The sequence below is a fragment of the Myotis davidii genome, unplaced genomic scaffold (genome assembly GCF_000327345.1).
Source record: "Myotis davidii unplaced genomic scaffold, ASM32734v1 scaffold97, whole genome shotgun sequence".
In the NCBI taxonomy this organism is placed as follows: Eukaryota; Metazoa; Chordata; class Mammalia; order Chiroptera; family Vespertilionidae; genus Myotis; species Myotis davidii.
The window spans coordinates 157,095-170,667 of NW_006289392.1; the positions used below are offsets into that span (position 1 = coordinate 157,095).

At 38.9% G+C, this 13,573-nt stretch overlaps 3 protein-coding genes across 5 annotated transcripts in view; 1 reads left to right on the top strand and 2 right to left on the bottom strand.

Moving 5' to 3' along the window:
* Positions 1-323, bottom strand: part of LOC102762627 (chromosome unknown open reading frame, human C11orf57) — a 12,350-nt gene extending 12,027 nt beyond the window's left edge. For 2 of the 3 annotated variants that reach the window (XM_006761513.2, XM_006761512.2), the window contains exon 1: positions 248-319. The gene's annotated coding sequence lies outside the window, so the exon portion shown is untranslated. Of the gene's footprint in view, positions 1-247 lie in introns of all 3 variants that reach the window. The other variant, XM_006761515.2, reaches the window with a different exon arrangement.
* A 134-nt stretch (positions 324-457) lies between these two features.
* Positions 458-6,677, top strand: PIH1D2 (PIH1 domain containing 2). Its single transcript, XM_006761511.1, has 6 exons — positions 458-612; positions 1,800-2,002; positions 2,571-2,694; positions 3,362-3,607; positions 3,950-4,215; positions 6,475-6,677. Exons 2-6 carry the CDS (start codon positions 1,826-1,828, stop codon positions 6,607-6,609), a joined length of 948 nt encoding a protein of 315 aa, XP_006761574.1. The 5' UTR covers positions 458-612; positions 1,800-1,825; the 3' UTR covers positions 6,610-6,677.
* Positions 6,678-9,900: 3,223 nt separating this feature from the next.
* DLAT (dihydrolipoamide S-acetyltransferase) overlaps positions 9,901-13,573 on the bottom strand; it is a 22,815-nt gene continuing 19,142 nt past the window's right edge. The window contains exons 8-10 of the mRNA XM_015562473.1: positions 12,584-12,746; positions 11,909-12,045; positions 9,901-11,333 (exon numbers count right to left, since the gene is read on the bottom strand). Coding sequence (XP_015417959.1) covers positions 11,204-11,333; positions 11,909-12,045; positions 12,584-12,746 — 430 coding nt within the window. The 3' untranslated portion in view covers positions 9,901-11,203. The remainder of the gene's footprint in view (positions 11,334-11,908; positions 12,046-12,583; positions 12,747-13,573) is intronic.

Sequence of the window (13,573 nt, forward strand, 5' to 3'; positions counted from 1 at the left end):
ATTCCCCGCTCACGCTCCTCGGGAGTGGGCCCGGGGACGGCGTCTCGCTCCCGAGGGGGACGCTGTGGGCTGGGCCCCAAGAAGTATCTAAAGTGCCTCAAGGGGGAGCTGAGGCTTCCAAGGGGAAGACAGAGAAAACACCCCCATCTTTGTCACCGGGACCCCCGCTCCCCAGCGGCCAAGAAACTCCCGGTAACCTTCCCTCCACACGCCCTCCCCACACAAACACACACAAACACACCCATACCGTGCACCGCGGCCTCGCGTGGCGGGGGTGGGGGAAGGAAGAGGACTGGGAGAAAAGGGAACGAGCTTCCCGTTCAGGCCGGAAGTAGTGCTCCCTGGAAATCCTTCCCACCCACAGGAGCTCGGAGACGTCCACAGGGAGGGTTTCCAGGCCTCTCCAGAGGTCGACCGGTGCCGAAGGGCGGCGGGCGCCTTCCTGGGAAAGGGGGTCGGGCTCCCTTGGGAAGCGAGGCCCGCGGCGGAACGGGGAGACTCCGGAACTGGAAGTGGAAGGACCTTATACTGGGAGCTCTCCGGACTCAATTAGGTGCTACCCAGTCTGGTTACCCTGGTAACAGGAGTCGCGGTTTGTCAGGAAACGGAGAGGTGGGTTCGCAGACCTCTGGAATGGTTGCCCATTAGTTAAGTTTCCCTTTAGTCTCACCCTAATGTAGTGTTCGAAGAACCCAAACCTCCTCCTCCTCACTCGGTGGGTGCTCTGGGACTCCTTCCAGTTGGGGAGGAAGGTGCGAGGGAACTTGTCTGAAGACAGAGAGGATATTACTGTCACATAGCGCTGACCGAGTGTTCCAGCCTCTCTACATCAGCTTCCTTAATCCTCACCGTAACCCCAGGAGATTGGTGCTATCGTCTTCATCTTGAGGAGAATAAACTGAGGCACAGACATACATTAATTGCTCATGGTCACACAGCCAGTAAGTGAGAGAGCTAAGATTGGAATCTAGGCAGAGTCCATGCCTTTTTTTTTTTTTTTAATGTTTTTATTGATTTCAGAGACAGGAAGGAGGAGGGAGGGAGAGAACCATCGACGTGAGAGAGAAATATTTATCAGCCGCCTCCTGCCTGTGTACTGACGGAGAATCGAAACGACAGCCTTTTGGTTTTTTTAAAATATATTTTTATTGATTTCAGAGAGGACGGGAGGAGAGAGAGAAACATCAATTATGAGAATCATCGATGGGCTGCCACCTGCACGCCCCCTACTGGGGATCAAGCCAGCAACCCGGGCATGTGCCCTTTGACTGGAACCGAACCTGAGACCCTTGAGTCCACAGGCCGAGGCTCTATCCACTGAGCAACCCAGCTAGGGTCCTGCAACCTTTTGGTGCCTGGGACACCACTCAACCAACTGAGGCACACCAGCCAGGGCAAGTCCATGTTTTTAACTACTAAGCTATGCTGAGGATTGAGGAAGTCTGGCAATTTCCAGACGGGTTCCAGCACCAGTCAGCCAAAACCCAGGTGCTGGAAAAAGGAAACTACCTAGACGCACAGACTTCAATGAGTACTCTGGCCCCTTAGGGCTTGTAAGGGTCTAGGGGAGGTAAGGCCTTATGATCTGAGAGGACAGCTTGAGATAAATTCTAAAAAGTGATACTAGATAATTCAAGAAGAAGGAAAAGATAAAGTGGTGCTGATCCACGGTGTTTTAGGAACAGTTAAGCATAACAACTAACTCCACCAAAACAATTCCTGACCTGCTCCTCCACTCCCAAAAGAAAGGAATCAACAGCTACACAGATTATTTTTACTTACATCATGTCTTTCCTCAGACTTAAGAGGCCTATTCACCTCAATCATGGAGTCATCTTCAAACGGTCTGCTTACCCAAGTTACTCAGTTCTGGAACCTACTAGATGATCTGGCTGAAAGTAACCCTGAGAGCTACAAGAACTTCATTCAACAGCAGCTGAAAGAGGGCAAACAGCTTTGTGCTGCCCCAGAACCACAGCTCTGTCTACAAACAAGAATCCTGGTATGTAGAGTTGGTGCCCTTGGATGGGAGGTCCTGAGTGAAATGATCCTGCAATAACCAGAGAATAGCTTGCCTTTAGCTATTGTTACTTTAACACTGAGGGAAACTGCCACTCTAAATGGAAAGTGAAATGTAGTGCAGAAGATTGCATTGAAGGAGTAAAAATGGGAAGTTCATATTTTTTATATTTTGGAGATCTCAAAATGAGCCATTTTTTGGCTAGAATGAAAATAAAAGTAATGATTTAATACAGAATCATAGAATTGGAGATTTTTCAAATAAAGAGAACTTAGGGGGGGAGAAGTGGTGAAAGACGGTAAAAAAAAAATGGAACAGCTGCTTAGATCAATTCCCCCTACCTCCTCCCAGTTCCTCTGGGAGTAGCAACTGGATTCTTGATGAAGAGCTTTGGGAAAATCAGGTAACAGTGTAATTTCTCAAACACAGTTTTAATACAAGTAATAACTTACTTGGAGCCTAAAAATCTCACTCTTCAAATTCTGTGAGGTGTTGTTTTTAGGAAATTATTTTGAAATATATTTGATATGCAAAATTATTTGATTTCTAGAAACCTAAAGAAAAAACACTTTTTATCAACCTATGTCAATGGAAAAGGATTCCAGCTCCCCAATCAATCACTCATCCAGTACCTCTGAGTGTTGGCAGACCAGAAGATATGTCTGAAACATCAGGTACATAGAATTATGGGACAGAAAACACATTTAAAAAATTTTATTGGGAATAGCATGAACCAGATTTTACTTGGTAAAAGACAATACATGTAAAATATTTCATTTGGTTATAATGTAGCTAATGACTAATACATATACCTTTATATAAAATGAATACTGTTGCCCGGCCAGCATAGCTCAGTGGTTGAGCATTGACCTATGAACCAGGAGGTCACGGTTCCATTCCCGGTCAGGGCACATGGGTTGCAGGCTCAATCCCCAGTGTCGGGCGTGAAGGAGGCAGCTGATCAATGATTCTCTCTCATCACTGATGTTTATATCTGTCTCTCCCACTTCCTTCCTCTTTGAAATCAATAAAAATATATTTAGAAAAAAACAAAGCTACTCATTTAAAAAGTTTTTATTACTGTTTGCCTAATAATATAAACTGTTTTTAACCCATATAAAATGCCAAGAAATGCCCTCCTTGAAATTGTGTACATTAGCATCTTTATGATTGCTTCTGAAAAATATAGGAATAGAATTTATACTTTCTAGGTTTATCAGGATTATGGCTTAATATATTACCTGACAATATCATTAGTGAAACAGGTTGTCTTCATTTCACATCCTCTGAATCTCACGCACAAATGTTTATCTTTTTTTCTTTTCTTTTTTACACACACAGATGTTTACACGGTCATCGATGTTGCCTACAATCCTGATGTTCTCCAGGCAGCAGAAAAGGACCAAGTGAAAAAAGATCAGTTAATACAGATGGCCATGAAATGCATTGAGGAACAACTCCAGGTCACTCTCTCACACGTTTACCATATTACCAAATTTAAAATAAAAGGAAGCATTCAAAGGATGAAACAAAACCTGATGGGAATCCAAACTGGCCCCACAGATTTAAAAGAGAAAATGAGAAAAGGTATTAATGAATGTAAATGGAAAATTATACTGATTTAAAATTTTTGTATCCTGTGTGCATTTTGCAAACTGGAAATCTCAATTTTAAAAGATGAATAACTTAAAATAGAAAAAGATAAAGATTAGACATTAGAAATATTAGCATGTCAAAGATTTTTAAATCCTGCAAACTTTTAAACCTTTTGGTTTAAGGTTCTTTTAAGATTCCCAAAATCAATTAGCTGCAGATTTATCTGCCATCTTGCCTAGCACTACATATATTGCAGCTAGTAGCCTAATAGTACTGATAGTTGTTTCTGTTGATTAATTTTGTGATTTTATCCCCCCCTTTTGTTCCATAAAGAACTAGCCCTTGAGCAGATAAGAAGCAGTACGCTGAGCGATTCAGATCACTTCCCTCAACTTTTACTACCAAAAGACCAAGTTTCAAGCAAAAAGGGGTGCCTGATAGAAGAGATTTCCAGTACAGAGATCCAGGTGGAGATGAAGAGACCAGCCTATGAATTAAAAATTGTGGCAGATCAGAATGAGAAACCACTGAAAATTGAATTGAAAGTTGAATTACCTGGTATTAATTCCGTATCTCTCTGTGACCTTAGTGTTTCTGAGGTAAGTTGAATAGATACTATTGTAAATTTTTATCAGTCAAGTCACTATGTTATGCTGTAGTAACTAACTCCACAATCTCAGTAATTTACAGTAATTTGCTCAGGTTACATGTCAGGTAGGCCGGCTCTGCTCAACAACCTTTTGTTGTTGTTGTTAATCCTCACCCAAGGATATTTTTCCATTGATTTTTTTAGAGAGAGTGAAAAGGAGGGGAGAGACAGGGAGAAACATTGATGTAAGAGAGACACATGGATTGGTTGCCTCCGCATGCGCCCTGACCAGAGCTGGGATGGAGCCTGCAACAGCAGTAGGTGCCCTTCATCAGAATCAAACCTGGGGTCGTTCAGTCTGAGGGCTAATGCTCTGTCCACTGAGCGAAACTGGCTAGGGCTCTGCTTAATAGATCTTACACATTTTAAGATGCAGATGAAGAAGCAATTCCTATCTGACTTATTTCATTCTCCTGGCAGAGGAAAATAGAAATGGCCAAACCATGCAATGGATCCTAAAACTTCCTCTCAGACATGGTATCTATCACTTTTATTCACATCCTATTGGCTAAAGTAAGTCACTAGGCCAAGTCCTACATTGATAGGGCAGGAAGACTATTCTCATGAGTTGTCACAGGGATATCCATATAATCCTCTTTCAGAGTTCAAATAATTGGCAACAATCCTATAGTCTACCACAGTCCACCCACTTCCTCACAAATATGTGTATCTTTCCCCAAGAAAGACACCTCCAATTTTAGTATCAGACTCCAAAGTACAGGATTTTGCCATCATAGTCTGCATTTTGCACCTCTTGAACCAGACCTATGAATTGCAAGCACAAGTTATCTGTTCCCATAATCCCATACAAAGTTAAATGGGGAGAAGATAGCCACTATAACAGACTCAATTCAGAAATGGTAAAAATATGAGGCCACAGCAGTTACTGGTACACAGCAATGCTGACATCCTGGTAGACAGGTATTTTGAGGGTCTCTTTTCCAGCATGTAGAGGATGTTCTCGCTTTAGGGCCATTACAGATACCTATATTGCCTAGCCCCGTTGTCGGCAAACTGCGGCTCACGACCCACATGCGGCTCTTTGGCCCCTTCAGTGTGGCTCTTCCTAAGCCTTAGGAGTACCCTAATTATGTTAATAACAATGTACCTACCTATATAATTTACGTTTAAAAAATTTGGCTCTCAAAAGAAATTTCAACCTTTGTACTGTTGATATTTGGCCCTGCTGACTGAGTTTGCCAACCACTGGCTTAGCCCCATTGTTTTCCATTACCTTCAGTTCCATTATTTGGGAGGTTCATGTAGAATGGACAATGTAGAATATGCCGTCCTTAGATGCTGAGCAATTTACTCAGCCTGCTTCATACCCAGAGAATGTTTGGGGTCCAAAGATTATTTTTAATTAATTTTAGTCCAGGTTGGTAATATTTAATTCCACTCAGTGCTATACCCAACAAGTCTTTTTTAGACATGTCCATTTTCCAATGGCTTGTCCTTTTTTACTTAATAGCTGTCATTTGAGTCAAATGTAAGGATTTATTGAGATCCACCTTAACCCAGGTAGAAATTTTAACAAAAGTATAAAGATTTGTGATTTAGTCTTTGCCTCTAGGCATCTTAATCACCCTTCATTGGTAAAATAATAATAATCTCAATTTTATCCTTTACTGGTTGAAATTTGCATTTCTGTCAAGTCTTAGAACTTCTTGGCTCTATATATTCCCTTTCAACTCTGCAAACTGGTGAATTCTAGTCTTAAGTTCATCCCTTTTTGTCATACCTTGTTAAACGTAGCCCATAAAACCAATGCATGCCACCAAAATTTTATTTTACCACTTCTTTACCTAAAGTCACAAATTTACTAGGTAATTTGTCTTCCAAATTACTGTGATAGTTTTACTAAGGGCTTTACCACTATAAAACATGGGTCAACCATCTTTCCAGTCTCCAGTGTTTCCTTGCTGTTTGCTGTCTGCCCCAAAGTAAATTCATGTAATTTGGGATGAAAACACCCATCTTCTGGTACTGCTCAGTTAACTTTTGATGTATTCGACAGCAATAACAAATCTCAAAAGCTCAGGGATTTACAACAGTAACGTTATTGCCCACTGCAAGTTAATGGCAATAAGTTGGGATCCTCTTCTTATGGAGGAATAATGGAGAACAGAAATCCAACAACACTCATTTTAACCAGGAAATGCTTTCCTATTTTTATCTTTTAACATCTCTCTTGGTTTATTATTCTTAGAATGATTTATTGATTGAGGTCTCTGAGAAGTACAGATTGCATCTGAATCTTCCAGAATCTGTGGATACTGAAATGACTACAGCAAAATTTATCAAAGAGAAAGCTACATTGATCATCACAATGCCATTGGTGTAAGTCAAGAGCATTATTTGTTTTGGGTTTTCAGTGCTAAAGTGATGTGAACTATAGGACCTTCATTATGGGTGAATCTTAAACACTAGTTTCCCGTTTTCTAAGAGTTCCTTTTAATGGAATGAGGTTTTCTCAACTGTTTAAAAAAAAAAAAAAACACACCTCAGTTTCTCCTTCTCAAGAAAACTTGGCATCAAGCAACAATTACTAAAAATAGTATTGCCATGATCTACTTTTTTTGAAGATATCTTAACACCATTTGGGAAAATTTTGTTTCCAAGTAACATGTGAGAATTGTTTACTGGTTGAAAAAAAAATTGTCTCTAGTAAATTTCTGCGTCAGAAACAAAACCCAGACTGTGCGTGTTTTTTATTATCAAGAGGGATATAGTCAGTGAGAATCATTGTTCAGCTACCTCCTGCATGCCCCCTACTGGGGATCGAGCCCAGAAACCTGGGAATGTGACCTGACCAGGAATCGAAACTGACCTCCTAGTTCATGGGCTGATACTCAACCACTGAGCAATACCAGCCAGGCCTAAGAAATTAATTTTTAAAAATACAGAGGTGATATACTTTTCAACTCCCATTCATCTAAGTTGTAAGATAGTTGTTCAATACAAATGTATCAACTTTCCAATTTATATCCAAAGCAATGCTCACATCAAACTATAAACATCCCTCAATTAACTTTCCTAGATACAACTTCCTTGTGATTAGTTTCTAGTTCAACATAGTCTTTTTTTGTTGTTGCAAGTCCTCACCCCAGGAATTTTTTCCACTGATTTTGAGAGAATGGAAGAGAGGGGGAGACAAACATCAATGTCACATAGATTGGCTGCCTTCCCCACATGGCCCCAGGAATAAAGTCTGCAACTGTGGTACACGCCCTTGACCGGAATCAAATGGGCACCCTTCAGACCGCAGGCTGATGCTCTATCCACTGAGCCAAACTAGCCAGGACTCAATATAAAGTCTTTAAATAAATTATTAATTTTAAAACTTTTTAACTTTAGAAACTATTATAGTTGTACTATAAATAATAGATGTTACATTTAAAAACATAATTCTTTTTTTAATATATTTTTATTGATTTCAGAAAGGGAGAGAGAGAGATAGAAACATCAATGATGAGAATCATTGCTCGGCCACCTCCGGCATGCCCCCTTACCAGGGGCTCCAGCTCACAGCAAGCCAGGCAATGTGCCCTTGATTGGAATCAAACCCCAGACCCTTCAGTCCGCAGGCCAACGCTCTAGCCACTGAAGCAACCAGTTAGGGCAAAACATAATTTTCTTAAACCTAACCTGGATTTGAATCCTTCTAGCAATATGATAATTTGTCATCTGAAAATGTTCTAGATTTGTATGATGTCCTAAAATCCCATAACCACATAGAACTAGTTGAATCTCTATTCTCGTACTCTCGGCACATACTTATGTCAGCAACTATGTATTTGTGTACTCGCTAACAAAATGCATATCAAGATCTAACACACTTAAAAAAGAAGGAATTCTTACTATTTGCCAACAGCATGGATGGAACTGGAGAGCATTATGCTAAGTGAAATAAGCCAGTCAATGAGAGAAAAATACCACATGATCTCACTCATTTATGGATAATAACGACCATTATAAACTGATGGACAAAAATACAGAGGCAAAGCAGCATTGTACAGACTGTCAAACTACAGCAGGAAGGCCAGGGAGGGTTGGGGGTGTGGGGGGTTAGCGACCAACTGAAGGACTTGTATGCATGCAGATAAGCATAACCAATGGACACAAGACACTGGGGGGTAGGGGAGGCCGGGGGAAGGTCAAGGGGGAAAAAAAAAGGAGACATATGTACTACTCTTCGTAATATTTTAAGCAATAAAACAAAAAGTTAAAGATCGAACACACTTAATGTTTAAATGTTAATGTCCTAGTTATCCCAAAATATTTTCACACATTATTTCAAGGGGTTTTTCTTTTCCATTTTTTAGAAATGTTTTTATTGATTTCAGAGAGGAAGGGAGAGGGAGAGTTAGAAACATCAATGATGAGAATCAGTCATCAATCGGCTGCCTCCTGCACATCTCCTACTAGGTGGGGATCGAGCCCAAAACCTGGGCATATGTCCTGACCAGGAATCAAACCGTGACCTCCTGGTTCATGGGTCGATGCTTAATCACTTAATCACACTGGTCAGGCCTTCAATGGATTTTATATTCATGAAAACATCACCTCCTTCTCCCTGTAAAAAAGCAAAACTTGGCCCAGGAAGAGCATTAACTTAAAATTAACTGTGGAGGTTAAATTTGAATCTTGCCAAGACCTTTTTTCCTCAAAACTGGAAATTATTCAAGGTGGATGTTAATTATCCTTGTTTGTAAACTAGATTTTTCTATAAACTTGGTTTTAGATCAACTATCAGTAGTGATCATTTACCATGTATTCCAGGGCTTCTGCACAGGTGATGAGTATTCCTTGCAACACATTCCTATGATGTCAACCCCTCTCGTAGACAATGCCCGGAGACACCATAACTACATTCACACAAACCTCAGGATTGGAGTTAAGTATCTAACAGAGCTAGACCACACTTTCATCTTGCTATGTGCCATATCCCAACATGAGGTCTTCAGTAACTCCTTGAGCTTAAAGTATTAGATTATACCCTTCTGAACGGAGTCCTGGTTTTATCAATTTTATAAAGTCAAAATGTATCTGTATTAAGAGCTTATACATACATTAGCTGTCCCTGCACTTAACCACTTAATGTGAAAATCAATTACCTACAGGTCAAAAATTAGATCAGACACATTGAAAACAATTTCACTTTTAAACAATCTAATTTGAACCAAACCACTATTTCTAACTTTTACTCTTTCAATTTTGGTAAGATAAATAGACTGAATCCAGATTTAGATTACAGGCCAGATTAATTTTTAATTCAGAACAATTTTTATTAGAAGGCAACTTTTAATTTTTTCTTTAAAGGGAACAAAAGAGCCATAAACATTAGCAAATAATGAATTATCTCTGAAGTTTCATGTGTTTGAACCAGATGTGGCTCATACTGATGATGGTCCCTATGAGACGCTTGTTCCTTCTGCATAATCTTCAGTTCAAGCTATAATTACCAATTACTGTATGTTTTCATAACTGTACAAGGGAAATATTTATGGAATATATGGAGTGTCACTGTGCACCATGTAATAATGAACATTTAGAAATAGATTCAACAATGAAAGGCCTAAATTTCAGAGGATAGCTCCACATACTACATACAAGGAAGCACTAGTCAGATTAATTTTAAATAGTCAAACAATTTCAAATATTTATTAAAGCACATCAATTCAATAGAAAGCCTGGAATTGTGATAATGTTCCCAATTCATTTTTATTATCCTGAACCTCACCCCAGTCCCTGCTTAGGAGGCAAAATGGGGAAAAATATTTAGGCTGATAAGGTAGTATGCAACCTAAATAATTATTTTCTCTCCAATAGGATTTTAGGGCTTTTTTTATTTTACACGAGTCAACACTGGGGTGGAAAAACAAAGGACACTGTAACATACATTTAAGTTTTTCCTTTTTCCAACTAGAAATGACCATTTTGTTGGTGGTGATCATCTTTTATATTCTAAACTGTTCACCAATGTATCTCTCTCCCTCTTCAGACAGAACTTGTTGATATACATACGGACTTTGGCACATATCTTGCTAGAAATCATATGTTATATATGTATACGTATTCCAGTTTCCCAAAGTTATCTGAGTAGTAAATTCTGGTAATTAAGTTCATTTGCAAGTAACCTCCAGTTGATATTGGAGGAAAAATTCTGGTTCACAACCTCTCTGTAAAATTCTATAAGCATATTCTTTTATTTGGAGGTAACTAGAATTTTGCTCAGCATTATACATTTAAATTGTTTAAACACCCACACAAATTCTCATTTATGCCAAGCAGCTGGTTTATATTTCTCTCTCATCTCAAGAAGGGGGAACAACCTTTTTAGGATACATAAAAAAAGATAGAACAGTGGTTGAAGAAATCTAAGAAAATGTTGACTTTTAAATTTTCACTTATTTTCTTTGAAGTTTTCTACTTTTCCCATCCATGATAAAACCAAGATCATATAACAGAAAAATTTTAATTAGGGTTAAGTTACAACATCACACTTCGATTCAAACCTTTTCTCCACAAGAGAATAAATTTTCCTGATTTCTCTTTTCTTCAAATATAAGGAAAACATTTGAGGCAATTAAATCTCAAAATCTCATGGTTTCATCCAGGTTACTTGAATATACCCGACTCATTCTACCTCTACATATCCCAGTGGAAGTACTTATCACCAAAGTGCTATGCTGCATGTCCCCTGCCTACAAGTATACAGCTTAAAAGCTGGTATTTACTAAATGTGCACAATATTTGGGTGTAACTGGCATTTTAAAAGATAACATAATGACCATTACAAATAACTTAACTGGACAGACTAAAAAATAACTGGTTAGCTTTAAAATAAAAAGAAACACCTATTTAATAACATATTTATATCTTTGTAAGAATGAACCAATGTAACTTGGGAAAGTCTGTAGAAATTCTTGGGTTAATTATAACAACATGGTGATAGGTTTTTCAAGGTACTTTCTAAACTCAGCAAGCCACTGGGCTCCAACTGCTCCATCCACAACCCGATGATCACAACTGAGTGTAACAGACATCATGCTAGCCACATCAAATCTAGAAAAAGATAAAAACATTATTAGATATTCCAGAAGCAATCACTGATTGTAGCCAATAACCAGCCCAAATGCCAACCAGGTAACATTATTTTCGACCTATTGTTCATGTCCTATATATTTCCAGACCAAACAGCTTGAAGAAACAGACCAAACAGCCATCTGGAGCATGGACAGGCAAACTAAAACCCCACAGGCCAAATCCCACCAAATGGAGTTTACAGGAATTCATTTACACAGTACCTATGGCTGCTTTCACACTACAGTGGCAGAGTACTTGCAACAGAGACCATATGACCCACAAAGCCTAAATTATTTACTATATGCCTCTTCAAGAAAAAAGCATGGTGACCCCTAACTTATTTACTTAGAGTAAATAAGGCTTCCCATCTCAAAAAAGATTAACTGCATTTAGTAAAATAAGAGTTGCTGCCCTGAGAAATTTTATTCTGTACTTAAGTCTGACTCTACCTAAAGTTCCAATAAGGCATGCCAATTAAGTCTAAAACTAGACTCAAAAACAGGTATAACATAATGAAAATGAACTTATAGCTCCCTCTCCATTTTGGCACTTACCCTTTTTCATTATCTGCTGGAACCAGTCTATCTTCTGAAGCACCAATGGCCAAAATACATGCCTGAGGTGGGTTAATAATAGCAGAGAAGTTCTTAATTCCAAACATTCCTAAATTGGAGATCGTAAAAGTGCCACCCTAGAGGAAAAAAATATCATGTTAATAGCTTGTCAACATAAAAAAAGGGACATTTTGTGAAAAATCCTTAAGGTAATCTTTTAAGAAAACCTTCTGAACTACCATTAAAAAAAGAGAAGAAGAAGAAAATAGAAGTATATAAAGTGACAGACATTAATCAACTTAACTGTGGTGATTTCATAATATATGTATATGTCAAAACATTAAGCTGCACACCTTACATATATATAATTCCTCTTTGCTAATTATGTCATTAAAACTAAAAGGGGAGGGGGGAGAGGCCCAAATGAAATACTCTTACTTAAAATTTACACTCTTTACAATAACAATAAAAGTAGTTGTGTGGTTTTTGTACACTACGTGGAAAACATTATTTTTAGCCTTTGAAAGGTTACTCAATTTTTCTTCATTTTTAGGACCTTGTGTCAGTGAGAATACAAGGCAGGAAAAAAAGGTGGAAAATGCAATAAAAACAGAATGCCGATTTTAAAAATAACTTAATTCTTGACATTCATAAGGAAAATAAATAACACTTTACCTGGAATTCATGTGGCTGTAGTTTACCCTCTCGTGCTTTGGTTGCTAAAGAAGCAACATCATTAGCAATGGTTTCCAGCCCCTTTATATGTGCATTAAATACAATAGGTGTGATGAGTCCTGCAGGAGTACTGACTGCAACACTGATATCGACAACATGATTTCTATTTAAAAAGAAAAAAGAAAATCTCAATGATCATCACCATTGTTTATTAAGAGCTTCTGTCAGGCTAAGCAAGATTACTGATATTTACTTCAGATGTTCTCCAAGAATGGTGTGACCAAGGAGAAAGTCAGAATCAGTAGATAACCTGATATGTTTGATAGGACTGAAAAATGGTTTAGAGTTCTTTTGGGGAGTTTCAGAAAGAATTCATGATGCGTACACAGAACACTAGCTGGCTGGTAAGCAATCTTTAAAAGCAGTTAGGAGACTGGGGAGCCTTTTTTCAGGCTGACTGGTCATAGAGTAGAAAAGCAGAGATCCCCCAACCTTGGCTTCTGTTCACACAGCTCCAGTTCATTCTGCCCTCCCTTTGCTGGAGCCCAAGGCTATGCAACTATATAATGGAGGTATCTCAGAGAACCCAAAGCAAGAGAATGAGTGTTTCAAGCTGCCATTAATTCTGAAGCAGCAGCTTGGGATTTTAGATTAAAAGAATACTTTGAAGCACATGCAGAAGTGAAAAGACAACCAAGAACGCCCACCTCAGGTGACTGGGGAGGCTGAGCCACTGGGCCCTATAGGACACCTAGCACACAAAGCCACTCTATTAACACAGGGAAGCAGCTAAAATGCGGAGACAAAGAAACATGTCACATATGAAAGAAATGGAGGAAAGCAAACTACTGGATATAGAGTTCAAAACCAGGGTTATAAGATTACTCAAGAATCTTCTAGAAACCTCTGAGAAATTTAGTGAGACCTTCAAGGATATGAAAAAGGACCAATTAGAAATTAAGCATACACTGACTGAAATAAAGAATAGTA

Coding starts and splice junctions, on each gene's coding strand:
- PIH1D2 (XM_006761511.1), top strand. CDS start 1,826: ATGGAGTCATCTTCAAACGGTCTGCTTACCCAAGTTACTCAGTTCTGG. Junction 3,608..3,949: donor AAAAGAGAAAATGAGAAAAG/GTATTAATGAAT, acceptor TGTTCCATAAAG/AACTAGCCCTTGAGCAGATA. Junction 4,216..6,474: donor GTGACCTTAGTGTTTCTGAG/GTAAGTTGAATA, acceptor TATTATTCTTAG/AATGATTTATTGATTGAGGT.